Source organism: Antechinus flavipes, chromosome 2, assembly GCF_016432865.1.
Source record: "Antechinus flavipes isolate AdamAnt ecotype Samford, QLD, Australia chromosome 2, AdamAnt_v2, whole genome shotgun sequence".
Taxonomy (NCBI): domain Eukaryota; kingdom Metazoa; phylum Chordata; class Mammalia; order Dasyuromorphia; family Dasyuridae; genus Antechinus; species Antechinus flavipes.
Window position 1 is genome coordinate 317,721,786 of NC_067399.1, and position 26,354 is coordinate 317,748,139.

Sequence of the window (26,354 nt, forward strand, 5' to 3'; positions counted from 1 at the left end):
TTCTCTACATTTCACAGATTTGTTATTTCTTGCGTGCAACAATATCCCAATGTATACCATAGCTGATTCAGCTATTATTCCCCAATCACTTGGCACATATTTTATTTCTGGATTTTTATATCATGATGAATATGTTGTTATAAGTATTTTTTCCACTTTCTTGTGGGTAACAACCTCTTTGGCCCAAAGTCAATGCAATTGTTGTTCAGTCATATCAGCCTCTCCATGACCCCATTTGGGGTTTTCTTGGCAGAGATTCTGCAGTGGCTTGCCATTTCTTTCTCTAGCTCATTTTACAGATGAGGGACTGAGGCAAATAGAGCTACATGATTTGCCTAGGGTCACACAGCTAGTAAGTGTCGGCAATGGAATTGTAACTCATGAAGAAAAGCCTTTCTAATTCCAGTAGAATGCCACTGTACCACCTTGCTAACCTGAGTCAAAGCTCCCCATTTTTTAGAGTCCAACTCAAATATCACCTCCTTCAAGAAGCCTATCCCAATCTTCCATTTTCTACCCCATCCCAATCAGTAATGACCTTTTACTAGTGCTATCTGTGTTTGAGTTATATTTTCCTAACCCCTACCAAATATACTGTAAGCTCCACAAAGGCAGACAATTTGTCTTATCTAAACTTTATTATCTCCCCCTTCTCCCCCCGTACAGTGCTCTACAAACAACAAAGGCTTATAAAATATCTGTTGAATGCATTAATGAATGAATTCTAACAACTATAACTATCCATATATTCCAATGTTCATTCATCAGATATCTATTGAGAACCTTACACATATGAGATTCACAATCAATACTTTATAGGGAGAAGGAAGGGGAGATAAGGAGGAATGATTCACCTAGGAAAGATTTTTGCTTTTCCCAAAATCACTGCCTCTCCATTTTGCAAATTTCTGTGTTTATGTATGTTGTCTCCCCAGGTTACATTGTAAGTTCTCTGAGGACAGAGTGTTTTTTTCATTTCTGTCTTTGTATCCCAGTGCTTCATACAAGAGTAGATAATAAATAGTTGCTTATAAATCAAAAGATGAGTAAGACTGATCACAACTTCTTCAAGGAGCTTACAGTCTCTTTCAAAAGATGCTTCCATAATCCCAGAATCTATGATTTTATTAGGGTGAACAATTCCTACATTGCCACAGATTGAAAGTCCTTTAAAACTCAGAAGAAGACATTGTTGAGTTTCACACAGAACAACCAACTTGCTGATTAAGTTTTGTTTCCAAACTCAGCTAGTTTGTGGATCACTATTACTCAAATGTTTACCAGCTTGACAGTCAGTGAATAAACATTCATTTTGTACCTGCTATGGTTCTCTCTGAGAACAAAGGACAAACAACGGTGCATCAGACACCAAACCAAGTACTGGGGGTACAAATTTTAAAAGGCAAAAGACAGTTTCTGACATCAAGGAATGCACAATCTAATTGGGGGGTGGCAATTGCAAACAATTATGCACAAACAAGATAAATACAGAATAAATTGGCAATGAAACAAAAAGGGAACGCATTAACATTAAGGGAGACTGGGAAAGACTTCTTGTAGAAAATAGGATTTGAGCTGGGACTTAGAGGAAACCAGGAAGCTAGGAGGCATCATGTAGCAAAACTTTCTACCACAGCTTGTCCTTTGTCATCCTATACATGTTAGCTGCTGATGATCAGAAAAGTTTCAAATGGAATAATTACTTCCTTTCCCGAAAACAACTTTTAAATTAATCCTTAGCAGGAAAACGCCCTATATCCAACCACTCAGGACTATTGTCAGGGCTTATGGGCTTTAGTCTTCAAAAACCCAAGAGAGATGAGAAATACATAATTTTTTTTTTTAAACTGATATAAGATGGGATGTCAAAGCCCCTGTAAGAAAGAGACAAACAAAAAGTAATTAAGAGTTCAGAGGAAAGAGAAATACCTTCTAGTTGAGGTGGAGTCAGGGTGGGCTTGGGAATCAAGTAAAGTTTTGGAAGAAGCTACCTTTGAATTGGATCTTAAAGGAATTGAACCAGTTGAGTCCAAGAAATATCCAGGATGAGGAAGGAACATAAGCAACACTCTAGAGAAAACAACAGGCCATGTCATTTGGGAAGAAAAGATTAATTTGAATGGTTCACAGGATACATTCAGTGCTATCCAATTTCATTCATTTCATTCATGCAAATAAGTAATCACTAGGAGCCATCACCAGTGGTCCTGATCTATGTCTTGCCACTGGACCCAACTCAGAACAGCTCTGCCTCACTTAAATCCACTTCACTTGCAAGTCAAGATATCACCCTCTATGCTATAGGTCCTTTTCAAGAACAAAGGATGAACAACAATAACAATAGCAGTCAGTAATTGCATTTTATGGGTCTACTATATGTAAGGTGCTTGTCTGGATGGTAGTGATTAAAAAAAAAAAACCTTCAAAAAATTACATTCTACTGGAAAAATGCAATATGTGCACTGAGTAAATGCATGAGTAAAAAAGAAAATTGAGCAGGAAGTACCAAGACCTGAATGGATCCTTCATGGAGAAGGTAATGCCTAAGTTGTCTTAAAGGGGAGAGGTGGGAGGGGAATTATTCTAAGAGCCAAAGGTGAGAAGAGAGTATATTATAGGCATGGGAAATGATTTTGTGTCAATATAGAAGTGTATAGAAACAAAAGATAGAACTATCAAATTCAGAAAAGCGCTAAATAGTAATTTAGCTGGAACATTGAGGTCGAGAAGGGAGGAGTTAAAGCAAACAAAACTGAAAAAGTGGGAAAGGTTCACACTAGGTAAGATCTTAAAGTCCAGGCAGATGATTTCATAGATCATTCCCTTAGCAAAGAATGTCACTAGAAGACATTGAGCATAGGAGTCACATAGTCACACATGAGTTTTATGAAGACTATTTTGGCAGTTGTAGGGAGGATACATGAAAAGATGTACAGGATATCTTGTTGTTGGAAAAACATTTCTTGGGTCACAACAGACCCAGGGCCCAATCCTGACTATCATTTACTCGCTATATGTTCCTTAGCAAGTAACTTAATATTTGAATCTCAGTGTCTTTATCTGTAACTATGGAAATCATGGTATTTTATTGAAGGAATAGCATGAAGATCAAATGAAATAATTTCTAAGGGCTCAATTTGTCTCAAGTCAAATGAAAGGAGGAATTGGGACTTTATTACATAGATAAATATTGGAATACACGGGAGCCAATTGACAGTGGCTGCTGGAGATCCAACCCAGAATGAATCTTCTCTTGTGAGAGGATGATACAAGGAGACTGAGAGGCAGTTGTTGTTCTCTGACCTCTCTCCTCTTCCCTCTGCCTCCAATTTATCTCACTTCCAGGCCGCAACACTTGGCTGCCCTGCAACTCCTTCAAATGCTATGATCCCCAGCTGTGGAGGCTCTCATTGAATTGAGTTGTCTCTTAACAGATAAATACAAGAGCCAATGAAGATTTGACTGTAAATCCACCACATCACAGAACTTCTAGCACCTAAAACATTGCTATATTCTCCAGGGAATTTCAAAAACTTTCTATAACATAATTGTTTTTTTTAATTATAGCTTTTTATTTACAAGATATATGCATGGGTAATTTTTCAACATTGACCCTTGTAAAACTGTCTGTTCCAACTTTTCCCCTTCTTCTCCCCACTCCTTCCCCTAGATGGCAGGTAGTCCCATACATGTTAAATATGTTAAAGTATAACTATAACATAATTGTAAAAAACTTGGCATCAATGCAGAAAAATGCATTGTTAGAGTATTTCCAAATTTTTTGCATCTAAGAGGATGCTAGCAATGCAAAGGGAAGAAAATTCTCTTCCTCTTCAGATAATGGTTTTGAGCAGCCAATGGCCTACTGAGAAAGTGACATTGCTTCTAAAAGAACTGAACAAGGCAAGATTCTTTGTGGATCAGAGAAGGGTGAACAGAAAGGGGAAACTGAGGGAGTGACAATATGCTATTCTTCATATGCAAAGATGATGATACTAATTTGCCTCTAATAATACTTACTGACCTGGATGTCAATCATTCTCTCAAGGCTTCAGTAATTCTCTAAGATTGTAGCAAAGAAGGTGGCAATCTGCCCCAGTAGAGGGAATGTCTCCATCTGGGAGTTACCTATTCCAATGAAATTCTCAGCAGCTGTAGCTTCTCAAGGGCCAGGAAAAATTCTTGCCACCATAGCAGAGTCAAATGGTTCAACATCAGAAATACTTATGGGTTTTTTAGTGGAAATGACACTAAAGAAGATTCAATGCCATCTGCTTTACTACTGTACCCTAAAAACAATGGGTTCTTTCCATCTTGCAACTTCAAACTGTAATATATGTTAGCTTGCCCCTTAATAAAATGATAACTTCTTGAGAACAGAGTCTATTTCTACTTTTCTATTTGTATCCACAGGGCTTCCCATATGCTTCAGCACATGTTAAGTGTTTAACAAAATAAAAAAAAAAAAAAAAAACAAAAAAAAAAAACAACTCACTATTATCTATTCATCATAGAATGGTAGGCTTGGAGTCAGGAACTGAGTCCTCTTTGCTATGTTCAAATCTGGCCTCAGATGCTTATTAGCTATCTTGGGCAAGTCACTGTTAGCCTCAGTTTCCTCATTTGTAAAATGAACTGGAGAAGAAAATTTAAACTACTTCAGTATCTCTGCAAAAAAAAAAAAAAAAAAAACCCTCAAAAACCTCAAATGGGATTATGAAGAGTTGGAAATGACTGAAAAAGAATGAACTACAACAAATTTACCATAATTTATCACAACTAAAAAAAACCTGAATAACTACAACAAATATATAATTATTTACCGGGTCCAGTCCCTATCCTATAAGCCAAGCATGTAAACTATCTTTTTTTTTCCCAAAAATATAGATGGATTTGAATTGATTGACTCAAGCTCCCTTTCCCATCCTCCCACCCATCTATTACAATTATTTAAACTTACAATACAAATAGGAAAAGATAGTCTCTTTAAGTAAAGACTTTCACTTTCATCTTTCTATTCCCCCATGTCTGTCACACAGTAGGCACTTAAATCTTCATGAAATTAAATTTAAAATAAATTTATACAACTATAACATCTATTAGTTACTCCTTCTATATTGCCTGCTCTTATCTGCCCATTCAGCTATATATTGTGTTCATTTTCCCCATATATTAAAAAATCGGGTGGTGATTTAGAATCTAGCCTTGCCCTTTCTTTTACACTCTCTCTAACTGAAGAAAATGAGAATTAATTATTTAATGATGTGAAATCAGGGAGAGTGAGAACAGTATTTGAATAGCCATCTGATTCATTATTTGTGATAATAACTGAAACTATTGCTATGTCTGTAGAGCCAAAATTGGATTTCAGTACTATGAGCTTGACGGCTGGTAAGCCCAATTGACTCAAACTATCACTGCTTCACTTGAAATATTACTTCTTCATTTTGTCTAATTGTTTCACCACAAGTGGACAAAATCTTTGAGAAAAGTTCACCTCCAGGCTAGCAAAACGGTAAGTTTAAAACCATATCCCTGGCCCAGATTCTCAGTCCTCTTAGGTAAAGTAATTATATTCTTTTCTGAGTACCAAGCATCCATAAGCAAATGATTATGTAGACCCAGGACATAGTTTCTGAAACAATGAGCAACAATAATAAGAGCCGAAAGTTTTCACAAAGCTTCAAGGTTTGCAAAGCACTATATAGACAATGCAACAGCTAGGTAGAACAGTTGATACCAGGCCTGGAGTCAGAAAGAGTCATTTTCCTGAGTTCAAATCTAGCTTCAGATATTTACTAGCTGTTTAACTCTAAGCAAGCCACTTCACTCTCTTTGTCTCAAATTCCTCATTTGTAAAATGAACTGGAGAAGGAAATGGCAAACCACTTCAGTATCTTTGCTAAGAATATCCCAAATATGGTCATGAAGAGTTGGATGTGACTGAAAAACAACTCAACAACAAGTACAGATATTAGCTTATTTGAATATAACAATAACACTTTGAGAGGGGTACTATTGCAATCCCCTTTCTATAGATTCACTAAAACTGAGATTCACAAAGTTTTTTAAGTAATTTTTAAAATTAAATAAATACAGAGCTGGGAAAGTACCTCAGAGGCCATTTAGTCCAAATGCTCCTTCTCATTTAGATAAGAAAACTACTGCAGAAGTTGAGAGATCTATTAGAGGTCTCACAGATCACCTAAGGAGAGAATTGAACCTAGAACCTCTGTTCAGTTATTATTAGTAGGGAATCTCTAAATACAGGGAACAGCTAAACAGATGAGCTAAGTCACAATGACCAAAGAACCAATGGAATCTTTCTCAAGTATATTCAATTCTAGGATAGGTACACAAATCAAAAAACTTCTAGAACGCTGATGACCAGGAAGTCCCCCCAGGCAGTGACAAAGATAGAAATGAAGAAAATATGAGTGACCAACTTTAGGAATTAGCCAAAAAACCATAATGAATGAATACCTGTTAAGGTTCATGATGCCCTTAGCCTGTTCAACAACTGACAAAAATATATGCACAGCTGGTTCTGGGCACCACTCATGTAGAATAAAAACATTATTTTCATTTCCTTTTAAAAGAGAAATTAAAAAAAAATTTTAAAGCAATACTAAAAAACTTGAGACTAATAAATAAGTGTTAGAATCAAAGTGGGAAAATGCAACATTTCAAGGATGGGTAGAGAGAATCTGCTCCCAAAAGGAACAGATTGAAAGAGTCTTTGCCAACAAGGTTTGAGACAGAAAAAGAGTCTGAGTCAGAAAGAAAAAGGCCAATGCTATTCTGAAGAATTGCAAATTAAAAACTAAATGTGCAATATTTGTTATAATTGTTGGCCATGCTTCAGTGACTTTAAAAAAAAACAACACTCTAACACAGTTGTGCTTAAGCCAATATTTACCTAGCTTATCAACTAGTTTGGGGTAATTTCATGTGCTCAGATTGCACACAGAAAATCATTATCTATCTCAGGCATAGACTTGCTTGAGAACACTTAGAATGGAGATAGTTAATCACCCCCCTCCCTACCCTCAAGGCTGCCTGGTGTCATTCTAGGTTGGCAAGCCAGCTCCTGCTCAGCTGCTACCCAGAAGCCAGCACTATTTTCTTTTTTAACAGAATCAGAAAATTTCAGTAAGAAGGACCTCAGTAGCTATTCCAGTCCAATCCATATCTTAAAAGAATTCCCTCTACAGTTTATCCAACAAGTAGTTATTCGCCTTGGTTTGAAGATGTCCAATAAAGGGGAGCCCACTATCAAATAATCTCTTTGCAAGGTTTTATAAAGCATTACTATATGCCAGGTATTATGCTAAGTTCTATGGATGCAAAGAAAAAGTAAAGACATTCCCTGATCTCAGAGAGCTTACATTCTATAAGAAGGTATGTATGTGGAGAAACATGTCTTGCAAATCATGGGGGTTAGGGACTCAATGTTTCTTAATCTGGAAAATCCCCATTAAGCTTTTTGGCCCTACATACCAGAAAAGACATCTGAATTATTATGGGATTAAAAGATAAAATATGTTGATATTATACATATATATAATTTTTTTTTTTGCATTTTCGAGTTCCTAACTTTTTCTGTGTAATCTGTTTTCCTTTGTCATGTCATCTGTGACTTTCTCAAACCTCTCCACAAATTCTCACTTAATTTCTTATGCTGATCTGCAACATACAGAAACTGTGATGGGGAAAGTCATTAACTGCACATAAAAACTTACATACAAGATAAATATCATGGCGATACAAGATAACCTTAGCAAGAGAGAGATTGCTGCTGGGAGACCATGAAAGACTTCTTAAAGAGGACAGCTTTTGAAAGAAACCAGAGATTCCAAGAGACAGAGATAACAAGGGAGAGAATTCCAGGTACAGAGAATAGTGAATGGTCCATTGTCATTGCACCATAAAATAGGTAGAAGGAAAGTGTAATAAATCTGGCAAGGTAAGAAGGGGACAGGCTCTGAAGAGCAATAAAAGGAAAATAGGAAAATTTATATGGTCAATATAGAGTCATTGATGTTTATTGAATGGGGAGTAGGGAACATAATCAAACTTTTGCCTTAGGAAAATAGTTTCAATGCTGTGTAGAGGATATTGGAAAGGGAAGATGAAGTTGGGAGACCAATTAGAAGACTCTTGCAGTAGTATGAGCAAGAAATGGTGAAGGGCTAAATCAGGCTGATGGCTATGTGAAGAGATGCATACAAGAGAAGTTGTGGAGTTAAATGCAACAATATTTGGCAATTGATTGTTCATGCAATGTTTGTGAGAGTGAGGAGAAGAGTATGTTACCAAGATTGCAAATCCTGATGATCTGAAGATGGTGGTACCTTTGGCAGTAATGGGTTCAGAAGGGGCTAGGGGTGAGGAGGGAGTATGAATGGAGGAAGAAAATGGGTTTCATTTTAGAAGTTTGAGATGTCTATGGGATATCAAGTTGGAATGTCCAACAGGCGACTGGTGGCAATGGGACTGTAGCCTAGAAGAAAGACTAGAGTTAAATGTATAGCTCTAAGATAGACTATCTGTATGGAGATAATAACTGAACCCAGAACATTCCACTTTGGGATAACTTGAATGGTTAGTCATTTTTTCTTACCTCGATGTTAAGTTTATCTCTTCTACCCACTGCTACTAGAACTGCCATTTGGGGCCAAAAACCTAACAATATTAATGTTTCTTCCATATGAAAACCTTCAAATATTTGAACACAGGTATCAGATCACCACATATCACCATCTCACCCCAATCCCTTCAGATCTCTTCTCTAGGAGAAATATGCCCTGTTCCTACAGTAATCCATATATGGCATAAACTTGAGGCTATTCACTAATCCTGGTTGCCTTACTCTGGACATTCTCCGAGTGATCAATATCCTTCTGAAAATAGGGTGCCCAGAACTGAACAGAATATCTAGATGGGGTTTAACGAAGACTGAGAATAATCAAGGTTATCAACTCCTCATTCTTAGACACTACATCTCTCTAAAGACTCCTTGCAATCATGTAAGCTTTCTCGGCAATCATACCACACTGATGACTCATACTGAGTTTATAGGTAACCCAGGTCTTTTCCAAGAAAACTACTTTCTCTATCTTGTACTTAGGAATAAGAATTTTTTTTTTGAACCTATGTATCCTTCTGGCCCAGTGTTCAAGCTTGTCAAGATCATTTTGGATCCTGATTGAGTCAAACATTTATTAAACCCCTAACATTTGTCAGGCACTCTGCTAAGTATTGTAGTCATCCCTCCCAACTGGAAGATCTGAATTCAAATTCTGCCTCAGATATTTATTAGCAGTATGATCAGAGGTATGTTGCTTAGTCCCTCTCAGCCTCCATTTCTTTATCTATGAGTAGGAATAATAATATTATCTACCTTCCACGGTAGTTGTGAAGATCAAATGAGATAACATAAGTAAAGTGCTTTTCAAACCTTAAAGAGCAATAAAATGCTAACTATCCTCTCCTTTAAGCCATAACACAATCCTGAGAGGAAAGCAAAGCAGATGTTACTACCAGTGGTACAATGAAAGAGAGCTAGATCTGAAGTGAAAGAATATCTGCTTGAATCCATGGTATCCATGGGATCCTGAGAAAATCACTTCCATACCTCTTGATCTCAGTTTCCTCTCTTATAAAAGAAACAATTGAACTAGACTTTCTCTAAGATCTTTTCCTGACTCAGATCTATGAACTTATTTTCATATAGGACACGGAAGCTCAGAGGCTAAGTAACTTTCCTAAGATCACACATTTGATTAGTTTTCCAATCAATAAATATATTGTTTTTCATGTGATAGCAGAAAGACCTAAGTTCAAATCTGACCTCAGACACTAGCTATGTGACCCTGGGCAAGTAATTTAACCTATTTGCTTCAGTTTCTTCAACTGAAAAAAAAATACCATACATAACAACATTATTATTATCAGGAAATAGTAATAATACCTACTTCACAGTTAGTGTTGTAAGGATCAAATGAGATCATATTTGTTAAAGGGATTTGCACATTTCCTGGCACATAGTAAGCACTCTAAATATTTATTCTTTTTCTTCCTTTCCTCATTTCCTTACTATTACAACAGGTTTGAGGTGGGGACTTGTTGTTGTTGCTTGTCTTTCGTTCTGGAAGACAACAGGGAAGTGATGCTGAGAGATCATGCAAGTGAATTGGATTTTAAGTAAAGGAGTGCTATGCAAGGTTACCTGCCTCACTTTCCTCTCTAAATCCAGTGGATCCAGAGGGTTTATTTATTTAAGTGGGACTTAGGAAGCAAAAAAAAATTTAAATACATTCCCTGTCTTCAAGGGACTTAGAACTTAGATGAAATTTGAACTCAGGAATCCTTATTTCTAGTTCAGAGCTGTCCACGATGCCAGAAAAAAAAAAAAAAAAAAAATCTGCTATGATTGAAGCCAGTGTTAGAGGAATGTTTTTGCTTATTAAAATAAATTGTGATTTTTAAATATACCCTAGAATTGATGAATTCATGAAGGCATGCTAGCAAGAAGTCAAACTGAAGAGAGGTTCTTTTACAATTTAGCATTTCAGAGTCATGTAGGAATGTGAACTGTGCTCATGAAATAGAAGCAAAGAAATAGTGTTCTGTATGTGCAAGTAACGGCTTGTCATCAAGGTGGGACACCTTCCATAACACTTTAGGCATATTCCTAAGATTCTAGATCACTAGGCAGAGTTTTGAGGACAACAGGTCAAGACAACTTCCTTTCCTAAAAGTGAAGGTTATCCCACAAACCTCCAGGGACTTGTCTGTGGTGGTCTCCTTAGAGAGTCTGACCCAGGTTACAACTGAAGAACTATTGAAATGCAAAATGTAAATTCCAAACCTGTTTACTCTTAAGTGCAAACATCCTAGCAGAATAATATTGACAGCCAGACCTCAACTTCCCTATGAAATTAAACATAAATATAGTGGGAGGTTTTTTCTTCTCAAATAAGGTTGCTAATATTAAAAGAGACTTTAATTGGATGATTGGGCTAGCCTCACAAATACCCTGAAGTATATATTCCTTTTGGCTGTCATTTACAGAAGTCTTGTGTGTGTTTGTGTGTGTGTGTACACAGAAAGGTGTGTTTTACAACATCTAGGGAAGTTTTATGCATGCATGTGTGTGTGTGTTTTACAACAAAAGTGCATTCAAAATTTGTAATGTGGATAGATATAGTATTTAAGCCCTCACTATTTACCAGACAGGGAGCTGGGTGATATAGTGTGTAAACACTGAGCAACTCATCTCCCTGAGTTCAAATCTGGCTTCAGATACTTGCTAGCAATGTGTCCCTGGGCAATTTAACCCTGTTGGTCTAAGTTACTCATCTGTAAATTGGACTAGAGAAAGAAATGGCAAACCAGTCCAGTATCTTTGTCAAGAAAGCCCCAAATGGGTTCATTAAAAAGGGGCCATGACCTAAATAATTCAACAATGACATGTCAGGCACTGTTCAAAGGGCAGGAATAGAAATACAAAAAAGCAAGACAGCACTTACCCTCAGGAAGCTTACATTTCTCAAGGGGGGGAGAAGGGAAAAAACTACACCTGATAGAAAGCTGTAAAGGATAGATAGTGCAGAAAAAGGCAAGGTGGAAAATTCCAGAGTCAAGAACTTATCCAGTATTTCTACATGGAGTAAGCAGAAGAATAGCTCAGGCAGATATTCAACAAGCATTTTTTAAGTTACTATATGCCAGGCGTGGTACAAAATTTTGGAAAACAAAGCCAAAAATGAAACAGCCCCAGCTTTCAAGGAGCATACTTTCTACTAAGTGGAAATAACATTACATAGAGATATACAAAATACAAGCAAAGTAAATATAAAATAATTTTTGTGGGGTAGAGAGAGTGCTAAAGACTAAGGGGCTTTCCGAAAGACCATTTGTAGGACGTAGCATCTAAGTTCACCCTGGAAGGATATTAGAGATTCTAAGAGGTGGAGATGAAGCGCATTGGGGGTCAACCTTTTGCTAAGAAGCAAATTTTGATATTCTTCAAAGTTGTGATATCTTAAAGGCAAGGGGTGCTTATAATTGGGATGTATGTTACTGCTTAGGGAGTGAGGGAAAGGACAGAGGATATTTTTATTCATTCAACAAGCACCAACTATATACTAAGCATCGTGTTTGGGAGATGGGATAAAAATGAAACAGATCTTGACCTCAATGAACTTATATGCTACTCTACATTCTATATTCTATTCTTTATTCTAAAGGAAGGAAAGGAGACAGAAAAAGAGGGAGGGAAAGAAGGAAGGAAGGAAGAAAAAGTTTGTGTCTTTCCTCAGTCTCCATCAGGAAAATTGGTGGCTAACAATTACTGACTTCTGTCTTTAGGCAGCTTACATTCTAATAGCCATACCTGAATATTTCCCTCGAAGAATTATATTGTTGATCTCAGAACACAGGGGGCCATATGCTACAGAATGAAGGATGATTCTTTAGCAAGGGAAAAGGAAACAGTGACCTTCTACCTCCCAGACCATCTTCCAAGAAGATCCCAGCAATTAGCATAGTGTCTGACACATGGTTGGTGTTTGACTGATTGATTTAAAAAAGTGAATTTGAGTGTCAGGAGGACAGAAAGATTAGTCCAGAAAAATATCTGACCAAATTGAAAATTGAATGAGAGATAGAATGAATTTGTACACACACACACACACACACACACACACAACTTCAGGTAGAAAGTAAGGGAGCAATATGTTTTCAAAACAAGCAGCTAAACTCACACAATCAACCAGACAGTAATTGATAATCAAGCTGAAGTTACTATTAGACCTAAAAGGGATATAAGGAACAATAAGGACCGTTATGGTATAGTGGAAAGATGTCTAGTTTGGGAAGTGGGAAACCTAGACAGGAAACAGCTCTATTATTTACTAGGTAAGTTACTTTGCTTTTATAATCTGCTGGTTGGTCTCTGCAATGAATCTCTCTCCCCACTCCAATCCAACCTCCACTCAGCTGTCAAAGTGATTGTTCTAAAGCACAGAACTGACCATGTAACATGCACACAGTTATGCATATGGACATATTCTGTCTCTCTCTCTCTCTCTCTCACACACACACACACACACACACACACACTCACTCACTGATTTCATAAATGCCAGTAACTCCCAACACCTTTAAGAGAAAATATAAATTCCTCTCTTGACTCAATGACACTGAACCTCTTGCTGTTCCTCAAATAAGACACTCTGTCTCCTAATCCTAGGCATTTTCAGCAGCAATCCCTCATACCTAGAATATTCTTTTTCCTCATCTTCAGTTCCTCGCTTTCCTTCAAGATAAAACTAGAATCCCACCTTCTACAAGAATTTCCTGATCCACCTAATTCTAATGCCTTCTCCCTGTCATTTTTTCCAATTTATTCTATACATGGCATATATGTACATACTTAGTTGCATGTTGAATTAGGCTGTGAATTCTTTGAGAGTGGGAATATTTTTTATATTTCTCTGTCTCCCCAGTGCTTAGCACAGTCCCTAACACATAGTAGGTATTTGATAAATGTTTATGATTGACTAACTCTCTAGACATTAGTTTTCTCATCTGTAAACTCCTTTGGGTTGAGATTATTTTATTCTTTATATTAGTATCCTCAGCAACAGTTCCTAGTACATGCTATTCAATAGTTTTGATTGTGTTTGACCCTGCATGACTATGTTTGGGATTTTTCAAAGATACTGGGCTGTTTTGTTATCTTCTTCTCTAGCTCATTTTACAGATGGGGAAACTAAGACAGACAGGGTTAAGTGACTTACCCAGGGTCATACAGCTAGTGAGTGTCTGAGGTCAGATTTGAACAAGAAAGATGAATCTTTCTGATTCCATATATGGCACTATCCACAGTGCCACTTGACACTTACTAAGTATTTAATAAATGCTTGTTAATTGATTGATCTGTAAATGGATGAAGTTTGATTAGATGATTTTTGAAGTTGCCATGTTCTGTCACTTCTATCTTTGTTAACATCTCTTGGAGTTGCCTCCTCTCTTCTCCAAAATGGCCACCACCCTAGGGCAGGTCTTCATTACCACATACCTGGACTATCGCAATAGCTTGTTAGTACATCACTCTGTCTCAAGACTCACTAACCCATCCTACTGTAGCAAGCTATCAAATTGATTTTTCTAAAACACAGGTTTGTGTCTTATCCCTTTAATCAATAAACTCCAATGACTCCCTAATACCCTAGAATTAAATATAAAACAAAATATAAATATCTCTTGCCCATAATTAAATGTATGTACATATATTTAATTTTAGAAAAATAAAAAAAAAATTATTTAGAAAAAAAAAAGAAAGACAAGCTGCTATCTTGATAGTGGCCTGGCCAGAGACCGGCACAATATTCTTCATCTTCTTGGCTCCCCAGAAAACTGAAGCCAGACAGTGAGGGGGAAGATATGCAAATATGCCCTAAAAATGTCTTCTTTTTTTTTTCACGGACTCATTTCGATGGCAGATTTTTATGGGTCCTTGTGAGGACAGGACGTCATTATCAGGTACAGGACATATGCCACCAATTTTTTTGGGTGGCTGTAAAGTACAAAAATATCCAAACTAAAAAAAGGCTTTTCTTTTAAAAAGAAAGGTTCTTTAGCGCCTTTTTCCAGAGTGGAAAAGGGTAGGTGGTATTAAATTGGGTGTCCTGAACAAATTCCAGTTTGAGCAACACAGTGCCCTAAAAATCTGACTCGATACTAATCTTCTAAGATAATTTCCCCTCCTAAAATAATAATAAAATAACATCTGGTAAATTTATAGTGCATGACAATTTCCAAAGCACTTTATAGTTATCATTTGAACCTCATGCCAATCCTATGAAGTAGATGCTATTATTATCCTCCCCTTATAAATGAGGAGACTTATTTATAGGACTGAGAGAGGTAATTGACTTGCCCAGGTTCATACAGCTATTAAGTTTCCAAAGCAGGATTTGAACTCGGATGTTCCTAACTCCAAGTTCAATATTCTATTTATGGCACCCTCAGGTGCCTAAATTCTGGTCTTTCAATAGCAAGTATGTTGTACAATGTATGGTAGATAATAGATAACAATTCAGTTTGGGGAACAGGAAAAAGGAATAATAACTGAACTTTACATAAAATTTTAAGTTTTGCAAATCATTCTGAATACATTATTTCATCTGTGATTCACAACACCCCTAAGAGATGCATGGTGCTGGTTTTATTATCCCCATTTTGCAGATGAGGATACTAATACTCAGAGACTTGGGTATGGTCACATTGCTGCTTAAGTATCAGTGACCAGATTTGAACCCAGTTTTCCTGATTTCTGGGTAGATAGGAATGCTGTATCTAGAATACTAAAACTCATCTTCATGAGTAAATCTGGCCTCAGAAACATAGTACTACTATCTGCGTGACCCTGGCCAAGTCATTTAACCCTGTTTACTTCAGTTTTTTCTAGAAAATTTTCTAGAAAATGTGCTGGAAAAGGAAATGATAAACTACTCCAGTATCTTTATCAAGAAACCTCCAAATTGGGGAAGCTAGATGGCACAATGGAGATAGCAAAGGCACAGGAGGAGCTGAGTACAAATCTAACCTCAGACACAACATTTACTAGTTGTGTGATTTTGGGCGAGTCACCTAACCCTAATTGCCTCACCAAAAAACAGACCAACAAAAAACAATCAAAAGACCCACGTGGAGTCATGGAGAGTCAGACAAGACTTAAAAAACAACTGGACTAATCCTTCTGTTTTCCCCCTGGAGGCAATTGGGGTTAAGTGACTTGTCCAGGGTCACACAGCTAGGAAGTATTAAGTGCCTGAGACCAGATTTGAACTTAAGTCCTCCTGACTTCAGGGTTGGTGTTTTAGCTATTTCACCACTTAGCTGTCCCCAGTCTTTCTAATTCTAATAAAACACTTTATCCAGAAGCATCCTGGCACTTGAAAGCTAATTGTTCAATTTTCTACAACATTTACATTTCAGAAATCAGTGAAGGCTACAAATTAGGACTTGATTTGTAGTTTTGTTGATTGCCTAGACTTAAGAAAGTGATAAAGAAGATATCAATAGCATAAAACTTAGAAATGTGTTGTAAACACTTTTTTTTTTTTTCAGAGAGCTAGTTGTTAAACATTTAAAGCACACTCCTGACTCTATCTACTATATCATGCTAATTTTCAAGAATAAAGAATCACTGAAGCAATGCCAATAGACTTGGGCTGGAAAGAGCCATTCCCATCCAGAGAGAGAACTATAGAGACTGAATGTGGATCAAAATATAGCATTTTCATCTTTTTCAAAAAGAAGAAAAATTCTTTCCTTCCTTCCTTCTTTCCTTCCTTCCTTCTTTCCTTCTCTTTCTTCCTTCTTCCTCTCTCTTTTTTCTTTTTCTTTTTTCTTCCCTCCTTCCTTCCCTTCCTCCTTTCTTCTATCCCTCCCTTCTTCTTTCCTTTCTTCCTTCCTTTCATTTCTTGTGTTTTTTTCCCTTTTGGTCTTTTTTTTTTTTTTGGCACAACATACAAATATGGAAATATGTGTAAAAGAATTGCACATATTTAACCTATATCAAATTGCTTGGTATCAAGCAACTGAGGAGGGAATAGGTAAAGGAGGGGTTAGAAAAATTTGGAACAAATTACAAAAATGAATGTAGTGTTTAATCTATATTAAATTACTTGTTGTCTAGGAGATGGGGTGGAAGAAAGGAAGGGAGAAAATTTTGGAACACAAGGTTTTGCAAGGGTGAATGCTGAAACCAATCTTTACATGTATTTTGAAAATAAAAAGCTATTATTAAAAATGTAGAAAATTATCTTTACATGTATTTGAATTTTTTTAAAAAAAAGAATAGAGAATCATAAAATGTTAGAGTAGAAGGGACTTGCAAGATTGTCTAGACCAACCTCTTAATGTTATAGATAAGATAACTATAGGCCAGAAGAGTAAAGTGATTTGCTCTAATTCACAAAGCCGTTGGGGCCAAGATGAGAAACTAAATATCATGATTACTAGTTTAATGCACCATATAATAGACCATAGCACTTTCTGTGAAGAGCAAAGTGACCTCCATGATTACACAAATTGTTCTTGTTGTTCAAGACATGATTGTTTCAATCGTGTCTGACTCTTCATGACTTTTCTTTAGGATTTTCTTGGCAGATACTGGAGTAATTCACCATTTCCTTTTCTGGCTCATTTTTACAAATGGAAAAACTGAGGCAAACAGAATCTAAGGGTCACATAGCTAGTAAGTGTCTGAATCAGATTTGAAGTTAGGTCTTCCTGATTTTAGACCCAGTACCTATTTACTGCACCACCTCGTTGTCCTTGCTTACACTATTACAAATAAATAATCTAAAAATATTATAATTATATTTCTTTTCTTAGGAAGGAAAATCAGGCTTGTGATTTCATTGGTAAGAAAATTTCCAAATTGCAAATTCTCAACACCAATGAAGAAATGATAATGTATCTATAACTTAGAGTCTTCAAAGTTATCTGGGGAATTAGGAGGTTTAATGCCTTATACAACTAGTATGGATCAAGAGTAGTATTTGAATCAAGATCTTCTTGACTCAGACCATTCTACTTTGCACTTGTTACAACTCACTATCACTTTATATGAATTAATTGTCAATGTATTATTATGAATAGATAATAATTTATCAATTAATATATTGACATGGTTATAAATGCCATATCATAAATCAAATGCAATTTAGAAGGGAGTAGGATAAGCATTTGTATGGCACTTACTTTGTGTCAAGCACTGTGCTAAGTGCTTTACTTTATGAATATTATCTCATTTGATCCTCACAATAATCCTATGATATAATAGATAATAAATCCATTGTTATCCCTATTTTAGGAAACTGAGACAGAGGCTAAGAGGCCAGAAGACAAAGTTAATAAGTGTCATAGGCCAGAGCTTAACTCAGATCTTCATGACTTCTGGTCTAGCACTCTGTCCACTGGGCCACCTTGCCCAGACAGAATATAAACTCTTAGGAGTCAATTAATAAATATGCTGGATTATGAGTTAGGAAGAATTGCATTTGAATCCCAGAAATATTTTCAGATACTCTCAAGCTATGTCACCTAGCTGAGTCTTTTAATCACTCACTTTCAGTTCCCCATCTACGAAAAGAGCGAATTAAAGTAGATGATCTATGAGGTCCTTTCATCTTTGAATTCCTTATCCTCTGCTGACATGTGAAATACTTGTCTAGTCATATTAGATCTCAGGTATTTTCTTCCAGTTTTTATAGGATGGTGATCAATGATAGAGAAGGGTGTTAATTATATAGTACCTGATTCCACTACCCATACCTGAAACCAGAATCTTTCCAAGAAGTGATAAAATCTTTCAGATCCTTATTTTCCTATAGTAAAAGAATTGATCTTTAAAGAATCCTCCAGCAACTTGGAGAAAAAGCAGAGGAGCAGATATCTATTGAAACTAAGTGTCACTTCATGCTTTTTGTTACTGTTTATCGTTACATGTTTTTTGTTACTACATACTTATTTTTCTTAAGTAAAGACTAACTAAATTTTAGTGATGAACATAGTGCCCAGCACAGAATAGAAACTTAATAAATGATTGTTGACTTGATTTTTGTTAATCTTTCAATAATTTTTGAGTGTCTATCAAACCTAACTTAACAGGGTATTAGTATCAGATCTGCCCTGAATACATTTATGGGGAATGTATTAATTTATTCATTCATGGGGAAATATACACTGAATCAGATCATCCATGCATCTAAGCCAAATAGCATAAAAAAAAAAAAAAAAAAACTTTTTAAAAACTCCACAAAATCCTATTGTTGGAAGGGTATATCACCATACCCAAACCAAATCAGAGATCTTTTCTATACAATACTTACAAAGTGGTGTTGCAACTGTTCCTGAGCCAGCCCATTCCATTAGCTGACAGCTGTACTAGGAAATTGATCCTTATGACTATTTGAAATCCCCCTATAATAGGCCCATATATTGCTCCTAGTTCTTCCCTCTAGGCCTAAGCAAAACAATCCAATCTTTCTTCAAAATGGTAGCCCTTTAAGTCTTTTTCTTCTCCAGGATAAATTTCCTCTGTTCCTCCTATGGCCCAACATAATAGGATATTAAATGATGACTCTGGGGGTGGGTACAGGGAAGCAGAGAGATTATAGTAAGTAGGTGTTAAAAAAATCAATGGTACCAGGAGGCAGCTCATTAGGCCTCTAGTTCCGATCAATCTCTGGAACAATACTGTTTTCTTGAAATAAAAGGACTTGAAATCCTTTGTCATAGATGGAATTTACTCCAGCCACATGTGGGTACTTGGCAAACACCATCTGAGGATGACAAAGTTACAGTGACTCAAATGATGCCTGATGGCTGGGGTGGAGTGGTACAGGCCATTGACACACAATACTGTGTCCACAGGGTCTCTACCTGCTTGGCGTTAAGTGGTGATATTGATGGTGCTGATAATAAGCCTCGATAGTCCATGATTTTCATTGCACTTTCACAACCATTTTCTCATTTGAGCCTCTGGGAAGTTGGTGGATCAAATATTAACATCCCCATTTGATAGATGAGAAGCCTGGGACAGAGATCGATCCATTACATGACTTGTTAGTCTGATAGTGATAAGAATTCAAATGAGAATCTAGGGCTCATGACACTTAATTCCTGAGATGGCCCCCAATTCCAGAGGCAAGACAGGCATAAGGGGAGACAAACTCACCTCACTCTTCACTGGCTGAGGCCTCTTCCCCAGTTTCACCTCCAGGAAATGTAAGGGTGAGATCACAGCACCAATGTTACGGATGTCAGCGTACTTCAGTTCTTCTGCTGTCAGAGCGGTGCCGGGGAGTCCCGTCAAGGGGCCAAGCCCTGGCAGGGCGCCTGCTGTCAAGGAAGGGTCTGGGATCTGCCCTGGCATCATAGCAGAAGGAATGACGCCGCCGCCTGAGGAGAGAAAAGTGAAACACTGATCATCACTCATCCAAGTGATACCGACCCTACGGGAAGCCATGAAGCAGGGGATCTTAGTCTTCAGCAACTCCCCCTCTCCTTCTGGAATAGCTTTTTAATCTCTCCTCTGTAGATGCTCAAGACAGATATCTCTCTCACCATCACCCTGAGGCCCTACTGCCAAGAAGAAAACTAATTGCTGACAATTTAAAATGTTAAAGATTTAACCTTCTAGAATTGTTCCAAAGGATTGAATCACTAATGGTAAAACTTCAGGCATAATGGTAACTGAATAGCAGAGATGTGGGAGTAGTGCAGGATAGGTTTCCTAGAGCCACTCAAGGCATATATGCCTATTCTTCTTACTTTTAAACCCAGATAATTCCTCTAAAATAAAACAAAATCATGTAAAAGAGATCTGTATAAGAGAAAAAGAATGTGAAAGAGTTCAAGTGAGGGCCAAAAGTGAAGAATGAAATTTGTGACTATGAGACTAAGTTTCCTAAGGGCAAGAATCAAATATTCATCTTTGCAGTTTCTCCAGCATCTAACACAATGCATTTTAAACTTTAGTTGCTTGATAAATGTTGAACTGAATTTAAATGAACCATCCTTTACATCTACCCATCTCCGACTCAATGGATTTAAAGTTAACAAATACAACATCGCACCTTCCAGGGCAATAAAGATAAATAGGAGGGAACCACAAATCACTGGAAGAATATAAAAGGTCAAGATATATCACTACATTCCATATGGATCGGTCTCTTTTTTCCCTTCTCAATTATGCTTACAAGTAGAAAATAAGAATTATAGACACAAGTGACAGTAATAAAGACCCTTGGCTGCCACTGACCCAAAATGGTCCACTTCCTTGAGTCTCATTTCCATCATCACTATTAAATTCTAATTAGCTATGTCTGCCATTTTCTTTCTTTTTTTTCTTCCTGAGGCAATTGGGGTTGTGACTTGCTCAGGGTCACACATCTGGTCTGAGGCCAGATTTGAACTCAGGTCTTCCTGACTTCAGGGCTGGTGCTCTATCCATTGTATCTAGCTGCCCCTGACTGCCATTTTCTTTGTATAATCCCCTTTTTAAAATGTTGATGACAGTTCTATAAGGTTAGAACTGTTCCAATGATCATCACTAACTTGGTATGGAAAAAAGGGTATTGTTTCAGGAGTGAGAGAACCTGGGATCACACTTACAGCTTGGACAAAGAAAGTCATCCCAGTTTCCTTCTCTGTAAAACAGTGATAATAAGAGTTGTTCTGCCCCAGAATTATTGGAGGAAAAAATGTTGTAAACCCTAATAGGGAGAGGGCCTATTTCTATGTAATTTCAATGGCATAAAAAATCCTCAGATGAATCAGTCAACAGTCAATAAGCATTTATTAAGTGAAAGCAGTGCACTGGGCTTGGAATCAGGAAGACTCATCTCCCTGAATTCAAATACAGCCTCAGACACTTATTAGTTGGATGATTTTGGGCAAGTCACTTAACTGTTTGCCTCATCTGTAAAATAAGCAAGAGAAGGAAATGGCAAACTTAGATCTTCCTGCTTTCCAAGCTGGCAGCAGGAAGACACTCTGCATTTTAAACTTTGATACACTTCCCATATAAATGTGAGTGGCTATTATTATTGACAGAACCAACTCTAGACAGAAATATGAAGTTCATGAGGTTGGAGTTTAGTAGCTCTACTCTCTCTGACTCTATGTCCTTCCATTTCTCTCTCTTCTTTTCTCCCTCTTCCCCCCCCAATCTCTTCTTCCACATGCCCTCCCCAGGCTTTCACCCATTCTTCCCATAAATGAGTTTTCTCCATAAAGTATTTGGCAAAGTATTGCATAAATGTTAGTTACACTTAATCTTATTTTTCCATATGCACACTATCCTTTTTATGTCCTGTGTGTTCACTGTGAGCTTAGTAGAATACTTGGCACATAGAAGTTTTATAAATGATTATTGAATGAATATCAAAACTTGCTTAATGATTCACACTAAGATATAAATCATTGAAAGTTATAGCTAGATCTTTTTGCTATAAAGAACTGGAAATTGAATGGATGTCTATCATTTGGGGAATAGTATATGAAGGTAACAAAATATTACTGTTCCATAAGAAATGATGAGCAGGCTGATTTCAGAAAAGCTTGGAAAAACTTATAGGAATTAATGATGAGGGAAGTAAGCAGAACCAGGAGAACAATGTACATAGTAACCACAAGATTATGTGATGATCAACTGTGATGGACTTGGCTCTTCTCAACAATACGGTGATTCAAAGCAAATCCAATAGATTTGGGGTGGAAAATGCCAATCATATTCAGAAAGAAAACTATAGAGACTGAATGTAAATTGAAATAGTATTTTTATTTGTTTGTTCTTTTTTTATTTGTCATTTTTTTCCTTTTGGTATGATTTTTCTTGTACAAAAAGACAGTTATGGAGATGTTTAAAAGGATTGCACATATTTAACCTATATCAGATTGCTTGCTGTCTTGTGGAGAGCAGAAATAAGGGACAGGTGGAGAAAATTTTTAAATCCAAAGTTTTACAAAAATATATATATTGATAACCATCTTTACAAGTATTTGGAAAAATAAAATATGATTAAAATTTTTTTTAAAAGATAGTTGTAGCTGGAAAAGAAAAGCTAAAAAAGATAAATAATTAATCCAATTTACTTTACTTTCCAAATATGAAAACTGAAGTATAGTACTCTCCCAAGATCACACACTTCATCAGCCTAAAGCACTTTTTTCTTTTTAACAATAGCTTTTATTTTCAAAATAGATGCAAAGATAATTCCCAACATTCACCTTTGCAAAACCTTGTTTTCCAAATTTTCCTCCCTCCCTTCCTCCTCTCCTTCTCCCTAGATAGCAAGTAATCCAATATAGGATAAACATGCTCAATTCTTCTAAACATATTTCCACTTAATGCACTTTTATAACTATATATTAGCTTCTATTCTATGTAAGGCAAAAGGCAGCTTGGCTCAGTGCAGAGAGAGTTAGCTTTGAAGTAGAGAAGACCTGATTTCAAATCTAACCTCTGCCATATCCTAGCCATGTGACTCTGGACAATTCACTTAAACTCTGTCTCTATGCTCTAGGCAACTCTCTAAGAATATAAGTTTTAAAGAAGGTGCTGACTTGCATCAGATAAGTAAGTCTTCTCATCTAGTAGTTCCTGATATCATTGAAATCAATTTGAAATTGTTCCTTGTCTCTACCCCAATGTGCAAGGTTCTGATTAGACTTGGGATACAAATTCACAAAGGACATAGTCTTTATCAGCCAAGAGGAATTTACTCAGGAAGATACAAATCTATGATAGAGGAGATCTTAAGAAAGAAAGATGGTCGGAACAGGCTTCCTGGGAGACATGTTACTTAATCAAGGTTTTGAAGAATTGGTAGAATACTAGAGAGGCACTAGGAGAGCTACCTACTGAGAAAAGGATGGCTTGCCAGAAAGTAAGGGGACCAGAATTCAAAAAGGGTATGTGGAAGATAGTGCCTGAACTACCCATGTTGAGTAGTGAGAGAGACAAAGCTGGAAAAGATAAATTGGGATTTGGTCATTATAACTGACTTTGATAAAGTAAGGTTTGAAAAATGCTTCCTATGCATAATTTCATTTGATGGTGAAAGGTCTTGAATGCTAGGCCAAGGAGGAAGCCTTCTTTGTGTAGGAAACTTTTTGAGATTATCAAGAAGGAGACCTGAAATATCAAAAAAAAATCTAATAAAATTAATCTGGTATTGGAGTTTTTCATAGACTGGAAAACAAATATAAACACATACAAAATGGAAAGGAGAGGGGTAAGGCCAGAGTTTGTATTCCAAGTGATTGGAATCTAGCTCTCTTGACCTCCTCAACCTTCTCTGTTAACAGATTCAAGTGCTGTTTCTTCCAGAACATCTCTACAGTAAGCAATATAAATAATAGCTAACTTTAGATAGTGCTGTAATGTGTTTTATAAATATTGTCATGTTAGATCTTCACAACATTCCTGAGAGAAAGGTTCTAATTATCATCCCTGTTTTATAGAAAAGAAAATGGAGGCAGATAATGGTTAAGTAGCTTAGCCATAGTCACACAGCTAGTAAGTATTTGAGGCAAGATTTGAACTCAGGTCGAACACCCTACCCATTGCAACCCAAAGATGCCTTTACATTAAGGTCTAATGGTATAATTTCAGAAACTAGTTGCTAGGTATGAGAGGCTAAAGGCCTTTCTAATGCTCTTGAAGTAACACCAAATGGGTAGTCACCTATTTCATTAGCTCAAACCCAGTTGGGATGTAAGGACTCAGCTATAGTAATGACTTCATTAAAAGGAAACTATTAGGATTCCCTGGAAGTCCCCCTGATGCATTGTGCTATAATCTGAAGGGGTAAATTGAATTAGAAATGGTCTCTAACACCCTCCTATGTGTGATTATTTAACTGTGCTAATGACCATTCTAAAGCCTTAACTGGACAGGAGTCTTAATTTCTCTGAGGGGGATTTAATTCACCTTACTGTCAGGCTTCTGGGACATTCCTCTGAAAATAAGATCTGTAAAAGTGACTGATGGAACCCACAGGAATAATAAAGAAATCCATACCAAGAAGTGCTACTAGGTCAAGTCTTCCTTAGTAAAAAAGAGTGAAGAAAGGAAATATGGCAACATGCAGAATGTGGAAAATCCCTTCTCCATGGAGGAAAGTAGCATATCCTAATAGAGAGAATGCTGGCCTTAGACTCCAACTACCATTTTTGAATCTCATCTCTGACAGTTACAGGGGCTGGGGAAATTATTTAACCTCTGAGACTCAGTTTCTTCATCTGTAAAATCAGAATTTATTTCCTACTTCACTGCATTGTTTTAAGCAAAGTGTTTTGTAAACCTCAAGATGATATATAAAACTTAGAACAGGAAGGAAACTTAAAGCCACATGGTTGTTTGGGAACTTGAAGGAAAAAATGAGTGGCTAAAAAAGAGCTACATTGACTGTGCTGATCCAAAAAGATCATAAATAAGGGTAGAATATTCTCTTCTGCCCAAGGCCCTAACTTTTTTCAAAGCATTTATTATAATCAGTTTTTATACTCAGGACAGATATAAGGAGAGAAATACCCTCTAGTTGCAAAGACTAGCTCCGTGCAGTGCCTACCCCAAAGTAGGTGCCTAATAAATGCACGCTGATTGCATTAGGATTCACAGTGAAATCTCTCTCTGATACTCTCTAACAACAAGGAAGAACCTGGTGGAAAATGGTAGAAAAGAATAATGGCCTCAAAAAATTAGAATTCAAAATCCTTTTGACAAGTTGAAATAGCAGCTCACTATATAAAAGATTTCATCTGGGAAAAGAAGCCCAAAAGTTTAAAGAAGTCATGGAAGACCCCAAATTGAAACTATCCACAGGACAGTTATTCAATAATGTTTGAATAACTCTGTCACCCCAAATGCAAAAATAGGATCTTGGTAACATCACAGAGGCAGAAAGCAGAGATCATCTAATCTGATGTTCTTAAGTGGGGTCAATTGGATGGAGGAAAATTACAGCATTATTTTCACTATCTTTTTACTAAAATGTTATAATTCCTTCAATTTTGAATGTAGGCAACAGAACATTTTTTTTTTAAACTTGATCTGTAATTTCCTTTGTAGAAGGAACTCTGGGGTAAGGAAAGTCCTTCTCTCAATGGAGATCAGCATGTGCTCTGCAACTGAAGGAATTAATTGCCCAGTGAAAAGTTAAGTGATTTGCCACAGCCAGCATGCATCAGAAGTAGGACCCAAATTCAAGCTTGCTGATTCTGAGGGCAGTTCTTTATTCACTATCGCACCCTGCCTCTCAGTAAAGAGAAGGAGCTGCTCAAAGGAGCTCCATTACAAGGCAATCCTGAGAACAGTGTTATAAGGAGTCTCCAAGCAGAGTTCCAAAGACCATCTTTAGGAGATTGAAGCCAGGCCCTGTTTCTGTTATGGGAAGGATTCTGCCAGCAGCTTCTGTTTATTTTCACGCAGATGGTGGGAATAAGACATTAAAAAGTGAATCAGAAACTTAATGAATTCTCAGCTACTGTATAAACCCCTTGGTAGGCAGTTACTCCCTCAGGGAAATATTTAAAGTGCCTTCTTTCCCCCTCTAGATCTCTTCCTGTTTTCCAAGCATCCTCTCTCAATGGAGTCCCTCACTCTGGACCCCTACACGCAGAATTTCTTTCCCTTCGGGAACCATCAGTCCCTCTGGTTTCCTTCTCCCCAAGGGAGCCCCTTATTGCTTAGATACAAACCACAAAATGCTTAACACATTCCATTCCTGAAAGAAAACCATGACAGCTGACATTCGACATGG

At 36.9% G+C, this 26,354-nt stretch overlaps 1 protein-coding gene across 3 annotated transcripts in view; it reads right to left on the reverse strand.

Moving 5' to 3' along the window:
- Positions 1-26,354, reverse strand: part of JDP2 (Jun dimerization protein 2) — a 72,401-nt gene that overhangs the window by 36,763 nt on the left and 9,284 nt on the right. For all 3 annotated transcript variants that reach the window (XM_051977577.1, XM_051977575.1, XM_051977576.1), the window contains exon 2: positions 19,763-19,986. In XM_051977577.1, coding sequence (XP_051833537.1) covers positions 19,763-19,986 — 224 coding nt within the window. The remainder of the gene's footprint in view (positions 1-19,762; positions 19,987-26,354) is intronic.